Genomic DNA, 14,805 nt, shown 5'->3' on the forward strand with positions numbered 1-14,805 from the left:
TGCTCTCTCTATACCCACCCTACAGGTAAGACACCTCGCGCCTGCATGAAGTTTGTTTTAGTCTACGGATCATTTTCAGGAATTGGCAAAAACTTTATTTAAATTACTTTCATCCTCTGATACGGATTACAGGCCGATACATCGGTGCATGCCTAGTTTTAAGTCATTGGGACACACGTGCCGTTTCCTGATAATGATCCATCTGCGGTGCTTCTCTCTGCTGTTTTCCTCCTTTCTTTGGCTTGTATCTTGCTAATGTCTGGATTGTGTTGTGTTTGCGTATCTCGATGCGTCTGCTCTCCTGGACAGTATGACCCACAAGATATTGAGCTAATGCTTGAGGTATGTGGTTATTTATAAACAGAGTCATAATACGGGGTGGTAAACTTAATGTATAGCGATTTGGGATGGTGGAAGATCTTCAGTTTTGTTTCAAATTAACCTCTTGCTTCGATCTTTTCACCTTTCGAATTTTGATGTGTGGGCTTTTGGTATGGAGTGTCTTGCTGAATACTTCCTGTATAGTTGTTGTTAAAGTAGTGGTTTTATATCTGCTATGCACAGAGAGAGGAGAGGAAGGTGCTGAGGGAGGTGAAGGTTTGGTTGGATCAGCTGGAGAGAGATATACTGCGTTTACAGGGTTCTGAAGAGAGCCTCGCTGACAAATATCAGGTAAACACATCTGTCATCCCAATATAATCATATCAATGGCGGCTCGTGACTGCTCATTCGAGGGGCGGCAAATTCTGTTTTTTTTTCAAAATATGTGTTTGTTGCGTCATATTAACCATCAGGGTTCCCACGGGTCCTTGAAATCCTTGAAAGTTTGTGAATCTGGGGGGGGAATTCAAGACCCTGGGAAGTTTTTGAAAATATACATACATAGATACAGGTCATTGAAAATGCTTGAATCTATTTTATGCAAGAAGTTTTTTGGAAAAAAATCCATATTATTCTCTGTGTAGTGTAGGATAATTTCATAAAAAGTCTACTTTGTCTACTTTTGTACTGTTTATCTCTGAGAAGGGAACGAGACGCTGCGTCTCCCTTGCCATACTTCCTGCGTCCCTGTAACGCCGTCTTTGGCAATATTTCAGATAGCGATATACTTCCTGGCTCCCGCGTCACCCTGTCTTTGTCGTTAAGCCTCACCATTGGTTGAATTTGATATACACATTCAGACGCACTTAACCCTGGAGGCGTCCCCAAAGTGTCACCGCAGTGACGCAGCGCGAGTTCCCTGTAACAATGTATCTTAAAAGGTAACACAATGTAACCTTGCTCTCACTTGAAATGTGTCCCCACATTTAGTCCTTAAAATTTGAGAGTATTGCACCTGGAAAGTCCTTAAAAGGTCCTTGAATTTGAAGTTAACCAAGGTGTGGGAACCCTGAACCATGTGCATCACGTGTTTTGTCAAAATAAGTGGCTGCTGCAAAAGCGTCAAAAGCGTTTATGATAAAAGAGACGCTCACGTTCACAAAATACACGCAAGACACTCCCTAAACAGTAAACTCTGGCAAACGCGAGCGTCTCTTTTATCATAAATCATAAACATGACACGTGATGCACATAGGATCCCTCAACGCGCCGAACACATATTTTTAAATTACAAATCACACACATAACGGGCTACACACATGTTGTGACGAACTTCGCATCGAGCACCCTTGAAAAAAGAATTCACCGGCCGCCACTGGATCATATACCATGATGTGAAAAAAACTTACTTTGTGTATTGTTATGTGTATTGACCTTGTGTATAAGACAATAAAGCATTTTTGCATCTTATTTTTTGGCTGCAGACCTTTAAGAATTTCCGTGTGCAGTATGAGATGAGAAAGAAACAGATCGAGTCTTTGCTGCAGCCGGTACACAGAGATGGAAAACTATCAGTGGATCAGGCCGTCGTCAAACAGTCCTGGGATCAGCTGTCTGTCAGGGTATGTTTTGTCAAATATCATTAAAGGGGTAGTTCACATAAAAATGAAAAATCTGTCATCATGTTGTTCTAAACCTTGTGTTGAACACACACAAAAAAGATATTTTGATAAATAATAGTAACAACACAGTTAACGGTACCCATTGACTTCCATAGTAGGAAAAACAAATACTATGAAAGTCAAATAGGTACTGTCTACTGTGTGCTTATCATCACTTAATAAAACATCATCTTTTGAGTTTAGGCATTAGAAGCAATCGCCCGCCCAATTTGCGTCATTTGCATCGCCCCACACATGTTCATGTCTATTTGTGTCTTTGCATTGACTTTCTACTCACACAAATAGTTTAATTCGCTTCTGGTGTGTACACCCCATAAGGTTGCATTGCACTCCACTTTTAAACACTTCCCCTCGTGAGTTCCAAGTCGGACCCTCGTTCCCTTGATTTTGACTAAGGGAGCAAGTCTGCTTGCTATGTATACTTGTTCCATAGACCACAATGCACTTCAATTTTGATGTCACAACAGCAACTCGCGGTGCGCGGTTTTCAAATTGATCTCATGGTACTTTGACGTCGTTAAATGGCATAAAAATTTGGAGTGGAACGCAGCCTTAGTGTCATCTAAACATCATATAAGTTGACATCTTTTTTATATAAAATTAATAATTAAATTGAAATGAGAAGATAGAAAAGAAAAGTAATATAATGCTATGAGGACATAGTACCTAAGGTATCCTTTAGTTAGTTAAATAATAATGTAAAATAAATATAGTAAAAAGGACATTTTAAATGTAACGTAATGGTGAGAAAACTGGCAAAATAATTAGGAAATTATAAAAAAATTTAATTCGGTTATTCGGCTGAGTATTTTTTATTTTATTCGGCTTCATCCAAGAATTTTCCTTTCGGTGCATGCCATGAATGAACTTCTGCTGTATGAAGTGTGAACTGAAGCGCAGGCCTTTGATTCAGGGCTCATTACTGAGAAATCAGGACAGATACACAGAGAGAGTTTTGTTCAGAGAAACAGAAAACAGTGATTTGGCCAGACACTCGACAGCTTGATGGGTCCTTCAAACAGAGAGCGGCTTTAAAGCTGAAAACTCCTTTTGATACCAGTGATGCTTTTCTGTGGTTTGTCTAGCTCTTAGATTGGCACATCCATCTGGATAAATCTCTGCCCGGTCCACTGGGAGTGATCGGAGCCTGGCTGCATCGTGCTGAACTTTCCCTAAGAGAGGACATACCCATTCAACAAGCTCACGAGGAGACGGCCAACATCATCCACAGAAAACTGGAACATCATAAGGTTTACATGAAAATTTTACCTCTACATTGCTACCTACATTTTTAGGCATTGTCTCTTCTTATGCTATTTATGCAAAATCAGAATTTTGTAAGCTTTTATTTAGGATGTTGTTTTAGAAGGTAGCTGTTTTTAAAATGTACATGCATACTTAAAGGTGTATAGCATGCATCACGAAACTCAACGAACTTGGGTACTGTAGGCTAATATTGGAAAGGTCGCGACAGTGGCACACAGACAAAAGAAAATTTTAAAATGATTGGCAAAATTATTTCTTTTTCACAACAGTTAGTTTTGAAAATAAAACTGCATTAGTAAACGGAGTAATGTTTGCTTTTTATTTTTAAAATTTTTCTTTTTCTTTTTAAAAAAAAAAATAAAAATATATTTTTTTAGCAAAAGCTGAAATAATTGTATTTTTGTGAAGGAATTTTGTTAGATAGCAGATTCAGAACGATTATCAAAACATACACGGAGTTTAAAATTAGTAAATAACGTTTTGGCTTCAGTTTTTTTCATAAATTGGGTAAGAGCGCATCTAGTGGATAATCGCGGTATTGCAGATTAACATAACAATAAATCAGGAACACGTTTTTTTTAATGCAAATGTTTTCTCTTAATTGACAAGATAACTCGAGTTAATATAACACAGCAACATTTACTTTCAGCCCACCGCCCTCACTCAAGTTTGATTTTTGGCCCTTGGTAGGAAAACGTTTGGGCTAGGATTTAGAAACAAAGCTACTGTGTTTGACGTCTCATTTAAAGGGTAACCCAACTATAAACACATTGATGGCCTAATAGATTAACACTGAGATTGGCTATATGTATGTGAAATTTAAAGCAGTACAGATGTCATAGTTAAAAAAAATCTTTTCATTTAAGAGGCCGCCATTTGTATACATTACAATTTGTGACGTCAAAAGGTTAAGACAGAAGATGAGAGTTATAAACGCACACAGTAGATTACAATTACACGTCAATGACCCAGAAAGCGCTTCACGGAACATAATGGCCACCTCCACAGGTTAAAATAAGTGTTACATGTTGAAATTTTTGGTGTATTTTTTCTCTGTGTGTGCACACTTGGTAAATAAACTTGATTCTGATAGTAAAAGGCAAATATAAAATATTAAAGCATACAAGTCTTCATAGTCAAGGTCCCCTTTAATACTTGAAGGTCTTGCTTTGGTTAATGTGCTGACATTTGTGCTTTCTGTACAGGAGGTGCTGAAGAATTTGGAGGGACACAGACAGACGTTCCAGCAGATTCACAGAGACAGATCTGTTAATGGGGTTCCAGTTCCACCCGATCAACTTCAAGACATGGCAGAAAGGTCATTTCTAATGAGCGCTTGCTTCATGTCGTTTTAAAGGCAACATGCAATGGCCTTCATTACTTTCATAATGTGACATTTATCAGAGTTTAATTTGGGATATTTTGTTCTTTGAAATATTGGGCCCAATAACACCAGGTATATAAACATACTAAGTATATAAACCCAATTTTGATTTAAAGGGATAGTTCAACCAAAAATGAAAATTACCTCATGATTTACTTAGCCTTAAGCCATCCTCGATATACGTATCCGTATCCGTATACAAGATACGTATATGAATTTCTTCTTTCAGACGAACACAATCAGAGTTATATTAGAAGATGTCTTCCAAGCTTTATAATGGTAGTAAATGGTGCTTCTGATCTGAAGACCATCCTTCACAGAAGAAATTAACACGGCTTCAGGGGGATAATAAAGGCCTTTTGAATTGAAGTAATTTTGTTAGAAAAGTATCAATATTTAAAACTTTACAAACTAAAATAACTAACTAAGATATAAAAGAAAATGCCAGAGGATTCCGATATTAGACATATTATACTGAGTTTTATTCCTGCGCTTCCTTGTTCATCACTACGTCTCGTACGCTACGTCTCGTACGCTACGTCTAACTTCGAACGCTATGTCTAACTTCGTACGTTGGAAACGCATTCTCTGTTGAACGTGCGTCGGTTGTTATCAAAAGCTATTTATTTTAGTTGTAAAGTTTTATATATTGAAATGACATATGCAATGTTATTTTTAAACACAAAATTTTAGGAACTGTGAAGTTGGATAATTTCCGACATTTATTTACTACTGATAATTATTTACTATTTGTTCACTAACATTACATATTTAATTCACAGATTTAATTTTGTGTCCACATCATCTCATCTACATCTGATCAAACTTGAATTCTGGGAGATGAAATATCGCTTAATGGCTTTTCTCATCCTGGCGGAGTCAAAGCTGAAATCTTGGATCATTAAATACGGCCGACCGGACTCAGTGGAGCTCCTTCTGCAGAATTATATTGTACGTCTGCCACTTCCCCGAATTAACCATTTCATATTTTCATATCACAAAACATCCTACAACATCTCCTCTTCTAATCTCAGGCAATTATTGAAGGCCATAAATTCTTTGAGCAATACGAAACCACCGTTCGGACTCTAAAACAAGCTGCGGAGACGTACATGAAGTCTGGAGCTACCGGTAGGACGTGATTCTTTAATCCATTATTTCCCTAGAGAAACATGAAGCTTTTTATATTTGTTTACTGGCAGCGATTTTAATCTCTACCAGCCCAAATTCTCTTGCTTGGTGATCAGGGTTTTATTATTCGCACAGATAATAATTTTTTAATTTATAAAAAATTCAAGTTTTTTATTTCAGTTTCGTGGTGACTTTAATGCTATTCTTTTAGGCTATATCTTTTGCTGTGTCGTAGCCTTTCTTCATGTAATGAATTCAATTTCTGACAGCTGAGGAGTGTGAGGGTGTGAATAAGTTTCTGAGCGATGTGACGGCACAGTGGAAGAATCTGTCCGTGGAGATCCGCAGTGTGCGCAGTATGCTGGATGAAGTGATCTGTAACTGGGAGAAATACAGCAGCACGGTGGCCAGTCTACAGGCCTGGCTGGAGGACGCTGAGAAGATGCTCAACCATTCAGAGAGCGACAAGCGGGTGCGTTTTAATACACGCCTACGGTGAAGAGGCTCAGGGGGCATTATATAAACAATGTAAATTCTTCTGCAGGAGTTTTTCCGAAATCTTCCGCACTGGATCCAAACGCACATGGACATGAACGATGCTGGAAACTTCCTGATCGAGACGTGTGATGAGACGGTGTCCCGAGAACTAAAACAGCAACTGCTTCTTCTCAACGGCAGATGGAGAGAGCTGTTCGTCAAAGTCAAACATGTAAGACATAAAAGTACAAATGTCTCAGATTTTTCCTGAAAGCTCTTTAATGTCCTTTAGTGTTTCGATTTGGTTCTTTTTACCTTATTGGTACTTTCGTGGATAGTCACCTGTGTTTTAATTCCACTTTCTTTTTACTTAATAGAAAAACAAAAACTTAAAAGAGTTTGGTTCCAAAATTCAATAAATCCATTTTGACTAATTTGGGTAAAAATGTGTTTTCTATACCAAGAAAGTGACAAGATAAAAAACACTATTTTTTATTACAAACTTTCGGATTATTTGGGCTTAAACTGTGGCTCAATGACACACTGGAATCACTGAGCATGGCCCCGCCCCTAAAACAAATGCGATCATCCATTCAGCTTGTAGCGGTATTTGAAAGTTGAGCCAGACAGCAGCTTTCCCGCTAGTGGGCGTGGTTTCAGCACTGACAGCAGACACGCCCCCAGTGTTTGAGAGCAGAGAATCCTTCCGTTTTTTTTTTTTAGATTTTGATAACTTATTTTATTTATTTGGCGTTTTTTATCATTAAAATTTGGCTTTAGGTATTAATTTGTCTCTTCATACTGTATATACTGTAAGTTTCACACTAATGACATGAATCTTTTTTGAAAGTACGCAAGAGCAGATGAAGTGGACAAACTGAGAAAAGATTACGAAGATGGAATTGAAGCTTTGAAAGTGTTTATTGACACAGCCAATGAGAGGATGAATACACCAGTTCAAGTGTCGTTTCTGAACATCAGGACGTATCTACAAGATGTTGAGGTAATACGAGTTTACAAAGCTCATGACATACTGTATAGCTTTCTGCTATAGTTAATTCTGATGAGTTATTTCCTTAGATATTTTTGCATCGTGACCACTAAACTGTTAAACCAACCGTTGTCCCAGGCAACCAATTTCCTCTCATCTCTCATGACTTTGTGGCTTCCTCTTTCTCACATAATTAAATGGTTCAAAATAAATGATCTACATTAAGAAAATATATTTTATTTTGTACAGTCAGTTGGTCATTTAAACAAAATGAACACCTACAGACCCTTAAAGTCACTTATAAACTGTGCAGTGAAATTATTCAACCATTTAATTTTATGAGGATAAATGTGATCGCAGTATCATTGACATTTAAGTGTAAAGCATCATATAAATGTCAACTTCATTCTCTTAGGACATCAAGCACAAAGTTCCTTCCATGGAGGCTGCGTATAAAACGGCCACACGTAACGCGCAGCAGCTGACCAAAGACCTTTCAGAGGAGGAGATCGCGCAGATGCTGGCTGCCATGGCAACCATTAAAGATGAGCTTTGCAAGGTGTTTGACCCTCGGGTTTATTTCCATTAGCAGACACATTAAACCAACAGTGTCTTTCTGACCTCGACTCTTGTGGTGTCTTTCAGATAAGAGAGAGAGCTCTGCCCGTGCTGAGGGACTCGCAGGCCATGCTGCCTCCTTTAGAAGAAATGGAGAAACATATCACCGGGTTTTACCAGTCGCTGGAGAAGGCCAGTCGCATCACTTCCTCCCGGGACTCTGAAGCGCCGGGAGATTTCAAGCAGAAGTGTCAGGTAATTCATGATGTGGGATGCATTTAGAGGCTTTTGCCACGATTATACCATATCCAGTATTTCGACCGAATTTAAATTTGAGGGTTAAAAAGCATACTTGACAAGATGTAAATTAAAATGAAGCATTTTTGTGTGATTTTTCCGAGCGCTTTGAAAATGTTGACGGCATTTATTTTTCTGTTTGTTGAAACATTTTACAGGAGCTGGTTACGTATCAGCAGAGCTGTAAAAAGTGTCTGTCAGTGATTGATAAAAACCATCAGGTCATTTCGAAATCTTTGGACACCAGTAAGAACCTAAAACATCTGGACACATCACTGCTGGAGAAGAGAATAGCTGAGCTTCAGACTTCTTCACAGGTGAGAGCTGAAGATCATCAGATGATCATCAACATCATGGGCCCTATTTTGCACCCAGCGCAATTGACTTTGTCAGTGACGCATGTATCATTCGTATTTTGCACCGGCGCACAGCGGGTTTTTCCCTCCACAGACGCACGTCGGCAAACTAGGAAATGAACTTGAGCTCCCTGGGCGGTTCAGCGCAAATAAGGAGGCGTGTTCTGGCGCAAACCATCCCTGATGCTATTTTGCATATTGCCTATATTTAGCATGAGGAATCCAACTCTTACTGTGCGTTCATACCAGACGTGAATAAATCACGCTATTTACGCATAGTTGGATTTTTTGTTAACTCGCATCAAATTGAGTAAAGTGCGTTTTTTACAAATTACCAGATTATCCGATCTCCTCACTCACTTCTTCAAAGCAATATCCTTCGGGGATCCACATACAGTGAAGATGATTTTGTCCACTATTGTTGTTTCGTATTTCTGATTCAGCTTGCTATGTCATCACGTCACTACTAGAGCAAGCTCCTGATTGGTTAACAGGGTGTGAATATCTGCCAAAGTTCAGACTTTTCCATTTGCGCAAATCACGTGTTATGCACATCAACCCAGCAAGCACTTTTGGCTAAATTAAGGCTAAATTTGGGCTGCCAGTGAAAGTCTAATAGACGTCTAACCATAGCCCAAGAATAGAAGATGTTTATACCTTTAGAGAATAAAAGTAGTAAAAGAAATGAAAGCAAACACCTTGAACACCTGTTGACTTTGCTTAAATGTTGGAATATCATACATCTTCAAGTTATTTTGGATAAAAAATGACATGTAACCAAATTCAAGGTTATTTTGGGTATAAGTGGGTAACTCATAACTGGACTATAATATTGGGTCTATAGTTGCCGTCATTTCAACGCAGGGCCTGAAGTTAACTTTTTTGACCACCTGCCACAGTGACTTTTTACCAGCCAGTTTTTTTTTTTTTGCCTGAATAGTGAATGATAACACTGTTTTTAATATATGAATTAAATATAATTATTTTTTAGAGCTACAAAAGTGAATTTCTCTTTGTCTTAGGTTGTTTAATTAACATTAATGACACAGACTTAAGTATGTTAATTGAGGTTACTGTCTCTTTAAGACCAGCACAGACACAGTTTTTGACTCTCTAGTCTCTATACATACACTTAAGTTAAGACATAACGAAATGTTTTATTAGAATAAGAATACTGTTGAGATAATTTTGTTTATTATATGTGCCCTGTCAAGAGCAGAAAGATTTTATGTACGCTTTTAGGAATGCGTCTCTCATATGTTCCCTATTGAGTGCCCTTAAACCCGCGCGCGCACACAGAGACGGAGGGGGCACAAACTGCGCACATAAACGCCCCACATACGTTGTATTTCATTACTCTATTATATGTATGTTAATGTACTACAGTATACAGTATGTACACAGTAGCGCAACTCTCTTTAAAGTTTACACATCAAGAGTTCTGATCCGTCACAGCAGCACTACACATCTGTGAAACTGTGATTATACTGTAGCCTATGTCAGCATTGCGTTCACATTCCATCTCACCAACAGTTTAATACTTAACTTACTCACACATCCAAACGTAGTCAGAGAAGTGCCTCATCTTCTTTCCAATCGCATGAATGTTGCGAAACAGCAGTCGCATCCTCTCAATGAATCACTCAATTTGCATCAGTGATATGCGCAGCTTGATAAGAAATGAGCGGTTGCCGGTTACCCAAACAAATATTTTAATGATATTCGGGCCGCGGTCAGTCGGTCGGGTTTAAAAACTATTTTGAAAAATTGCGGGCGGGATAGTTGAAAATGTCGGTCGGGAGTGTTTATACATTGACCCGCGCATCGCTGATTCGCATTGGCTACCCGCCAATGTGGCTGGTAGATTGACAGTGTTACCCGCCAATTGCAAAATCCACCCGCATTTGGCGCGTGGTCGGGTGTTAATTTCAGGCCCTGTTTCAACGTCTCGGTTTTTGCTTGCTGGGAAATGCATGAATTTGCGCAACAGGATGTCTATCGCATCTTTGCATTGACTTAACATGTAAATCACTTGCGCTTAATGCTTCATTTGCGTCTGGTATGAACATACCATTAAACAGTGTTTATAAGTCAGAATGAGTGAAATAGCTTTAAGGGTGATTCACATATCGCATCTTTTGCATGCTCAAGTTTGTTATTTCAAATGTAGGCGCGCAGTATGCACGCTCATAATGAAAGCGACGCGGTCACAACCCGCACACGGTGCAACACGCTCGCTTTTTCAAGGCGTGTCCGCACTGCACAGATTTAAAAACATTTAAACTTTTCAGAATTCCGCAAGCGCACTGCACGTCATGTGAGAAGAACCTACGCGCCTAACGTTTTTTTGGCACGACATGTGAACGGCCCCTTAGACCACCCCTTTAACATGCATAACTTACTTGATGAAAGTTATATTAATTTTTTACTATTTTATATGTATAGGACTTTCACCTTCCAGTTGTGTTTTATGGATCATCTTCATCTCAGATGTTTCTTCTACAGTTCTTTATGAGAAATGAAAATCCACAAAATATTTATATAATGCAGCAGTAAAGAGCAAAGACGTATTTGTACAGTATATCCCTGTATCCTTTGTTTGTTGAAATAGCAAAATTAAAAAGAAAAGAAGTGTTTGAATTCGTGAGAGATCCCTCAAAATAAATGTGAAAATGATTGTGCATTTTAGTATTGTTGACACTTGACAGACTTCTTTGAAGGAAAGATCTGAGAAGCAGCAGGCTTTACATAAAGCAACAATAGAGCCCTCATTTAATCTCATAGTTTATTATCAGGGACAATTATAGTAAAAGGATATTTTCGGGATTTTGTTACATGTACACTGTGTTATGTCTTGTCTTGTAAAGGCCATGGTGAAAGAGACCACAGAGTGGAAGAGACATGTGGAGGCAAACAGCAGTCTGATGAAGAGGTTCGAAGAGTCTCGTGTGGAGCTGGAGAAGATTTTAAAAATAGCCGGCAGCTCCATGACGGAGAAAGGAAACCCAGAGGACCTTCTGAAAAAGCACACGGTAAGAAAAGAACCCAGCGGTCTCTTCTGGTGCCCGCCAAATGATCTCCGGTTGGAAAGCTGGCATTGTTTATTTAGCCTGTTATTGGCTTTCATGCAGGAGTTCTTCGGGCAGATGGATCAGCGAGTTCTCAACGCATTTCTCAAAGCCTGCGATGAGCTCACAGATATTCTGCCAGAGCAAGAACAGCAGAATCTGCAGGAAACAGTCAGGAAATTGCACAAACAGTGGAAGGTCATCTGTTTTTCTATATCTCATAATTTTACAAAAAAATCTTGAGATTAGATGTTCTTAACACTTTCTCTTTTGCCGATGAACATTATTTTACCAATAAGCTGATACCATGTATGTTTTTTCCAGGATGTTCAAACAGAGATTCCCTTTCACCTGCTGCGCCTAAAGGTGGAGCTGGAGAAGAGTCGCCTGATGACATCACTGCAGGAGTGTCAGTCCGAAATGGCCCGTGAGAACCGCAGTCTGCCAAGTGCGGGCAGCGAGAGATTAATCAAAGAACACAGGGTGAGACCCGTCGCCTTCTGTCTCTGTGACATTGACGGTCTGTGATAAGTCAAGCTGATGGTGGATGTCTTTATCTAGATGTTCTTCAAGGAGAAAGGCCCACAGGCTCTTTGTGAGAAGAGATTACAACATATGGAAGAACTCTGTACGAAGCTTCCTGAGAGCGATCAGGCCCACCAAACCTTGGAGAGCTCTAGAACGGCATTAGCTGAGCTCAAAGAGGAGATCGAGAGCACACATCAGAAACTCATGCAGCACCCTGATAAATGGAAAGAGTTTAACACCAGGTGAACATTTGATCTTTTGACAGTTGCACAGTACGTGAAATTTCTGCAGAATGATGTAAAGGTCTTTTGTGGTTGTCTTGTAGGTTTTCTGAACTCTCTGCTTGGGTCGCATCGAAGGAAAGTCAACTCAGACTACTGCGAAACCGAGCTGGAGACCCCAGCAAGTTCGGCCAGGTCAAATCTACAATCGAGGTGAGAAATAAACATGAAATAGTTTGATTAAATATGAGAGATGAGATGTGTAATCAAACTGATTGTGATTTATAGAGTCTGAGGAACGACGCTGAACTTCAGGAGGGGAACGTGAGTTGGCTAAAGACGCGTCTGGCCGCTCTGATAGAGGTTTGCACACAGAGTGACGCCCAACGGCAGGCAGCCGCTCTCAGCAAACTGTCCACTGACTTTAAAGGTCTCCTGACATCCCTGTCTGAGGTTAGACATCATGTTACTTACCACTACAGAGCTGATATACTATTGGTTAATCTCTTATTTCAATCATGACAACATCGAGTGTACTTGGTAACACTTTACTTGAAGGGGTGTTCATAAGACTGACACGACACCTTCATAAACATGACATGACACGTGTCAACATGAAGGAAATTTTTTCAATTATGTCATTTTTAATGCAAAGATGACATTGTTTGAGATGTCTTTATTATGACAACTTGACATTATGAAAACAACATACAGTAACTGACCACTTTTTACCAGTGATACAAATTAAATTTGTCATTAAAATGTCATTAAATGTTATACTCATGTCAAATAGTTTTAAAAAAAGTTTTCTCCATGTGTAAAAATGAATAATCTAATAATAATAATAATAATAATCATTAAAATTGATAAAATTATGTTTTATTGCATTATTTTTTGGTACTTTTGCTCGATCAATAGTCAAAGATAAGGATCCGGCTTTGGAAATTTGATGACGGGAGCAATTAAGCATAACTTCAGTTTTAACACTATTCAGACACAGAAAATTTTACTCATTCATTCCTTTATCTCAGAAACACAGAAAATCAACATAAAGATGTTCACCAGATTTTGAGTGTATATAAATCTGCGTATCGTCAGCATAAAAGTGATAATGGAGGCCAAGCGATCGCAACAATTTACCTAGCGGTGTCAGATAAATAGTAAAAAGCAGAGGTCCCAAGACTGAGCCATGAGGAACACCAGTGAGAACAGGGCTAATCTCAGACCTGAAACCGCCATGGAAACAAACTGAGAACGATCAGTGAGATAGGAATAAAACCACTTCAGAGCTGTCCCAGACACACCACAATCTTGTTCAAGGCGAATGAGCAATAGACTATGATCTACAGTATCAATAGCTGCTCTTAGATCAAAAAGGATTAGAATGGAAATAACACCAGAGTCAGAAGATCAACAGATCATTGGTCACTTTGACCAAAGCTGTTTCAGTACTGTGGAATTTACGAAAACCTGACCGAAATATATTTCACTTGAACTTGAAATATCTGCGCACAAGCTACGTTTTCGCATGTGTATGAATGGAAGTGAAGGGATAGGAATACATGCTGCTCTAAGGAAATAGGGAGAACCCCTGTAGCAGATCTAGGCAGGTGGTGCTGGGGAGGAGGGGGGCTATGAATCCCATGGCGTGGTGCATTGAGATGAACCAGGACAGAAAGGAAATAAATAGGCATCTTTGATAGGAAGGGAAGATCGATTGGCTGCGCTACCAGCCTTATGAGTACCAATCAGACGCATGAAAGAGTTTCATGACTTGGCATATAACAAAACATTAAATGTGAATCATTGTGATTCAATGCTGCTACATTTCAAAAAGTTCATGGTCCGGTTCTCATTCAGATTACATTTATAATAAAACTTTTGAACTGTTATGGTAAATCCTTGGAAATGTAAAGCAACGCTTATCCAGTAATGTCGATTTACGGTGTATTTGTTTACTACATTGATGCTTGATATTAAAATGCAACCTATTTTTCTGTGATATAAACACTGATTTTTTATGTCTGTGTATTTCTAATTTTTTGTAGTCAGAGAAAGTCGTGCTGGCGGTTGGTGACTGTGCCCAGTTCAGAGAGGATGTTAAAACTACACTAGAGGAGCTGACCCAGGGTCAGCGGGAACTGCAATCAGAGGCCACCAAGATTCTCGAATCTGAATCTGTCAGAGAAGCTCAACAACTATTGCTGCTTTATCAGGTGTCAAAGGATTAATCACGAAACATACATTATCACGTTATTGCTATTGCTTGTCGCTCATACAGTTTGTGATTTCTCGATTTGAAGCAACAATTAAAGCGTCAGCGCTCAAAGAGGAAGGAAATGCAGGAGCAGATCAATCGTGGAAAGCAGATCCAGATAGAGGAGGGTCTGGAGGAGAGCTTACAGGAAGACCTGCAAAACCTGGAGACCACCCTGAGCAAAATGGATCAAGGCATCGAATCACAGGAACACAACCTGGAGGTGAGGAAGGACAACATGCCCCACACACTTCCAATTGCAACCTTA

General features: G+C 39.2%; 1 protein-coding gene across 1 annotated transcript in view; it reads left to right on the plus strand.

The window, feature by feature from the left end:
- Positions 1-14,805, plus strand: part of syne1b (spectrin repeat containing, nuclear envelope 1b) — a 119,283-nt gene that overhangs the window by 17,685 nt on the left and 86,793 nt on the right. Inside the window, exons 10-30 of the mRNA XM_065254156.2 lie at positions 310-342; positions 565-672; positions 1,806-1,943; positions 3,089-3,253; positions 4,475-4,587; positions 5,436-5,604; positions 5,688-5,784; positions 6,054-6,256; positions 6,329-6,493; positions 7,112-7,264; positions 7,668-7,811; positions 7,898-8,065; positions 8,266-8,424; positions 11,331-11,495; positions 11,595-11,729; positions 11,856-12,014; positions 12,093-12,301; positions 12,385-12,493; positions 12,569-12,733; positions 14,329-14,496; positions 14,584-14,760. Coding sequence (XP_065110228.1) covers positions 310-342; positions 565-672; positions 1,806-1,943; positions 3,089-3,253; positions 4,475-4,587; positions 5,436-5,604; positions 5,688-5,784; positions 6,054-6,256; positions 6,329-6,493; positions 7,112-7,264; positions 7,668-7,811; positions 7,898-8,065; positions 8,266-8,424; positions 11,331-11,495; positions 11,595-11,729; positions 11,856-12,014; positions 12,093-12,301; positions 12,385-12,493; positions 12,569-12,733; positions 14,329-14,496; positions 14,584-14,760 — 3,102 coding nt within the window. The remainder of the gene's footprint in view (positions 1-309; positions 343-564; positions 673-1,805; positions 1,944-3,088; positions 3,254-4,474; positions 4,588-5,435; positions 5,605-5,687; positions 5,785-6,053; positions 6,257-6,328; positions 6,494-7,111; positions 7,265-7,667; positions 7,812-7,897; positions 8,066-8,265; positions 8,425-11,330; positions 11,496-11,594; positions 11,730-11,855; positions 12,015-12,092; positions 12,302-12,384; positions 12,494-12,568; positions 12,734-14,328; positions 14,497-14,583; positions 14,761-14,805) is intronic.

This window comes from Paramisgurnus dabryanus, chromosome 17 (assembly GCF_030506205.2).
Source record: "Paramisgurnus dabryanus chromosome 17, PD_genome_1.1, whole genome shotgun sequence".
Classification (NCBI taxonomy): Eukaryota; Metazoa; Chordata; class Actinopteri; order Cypriniformes; family Cobitidae; genus Paramisgurnus; species Paramisgurnus dabryanus.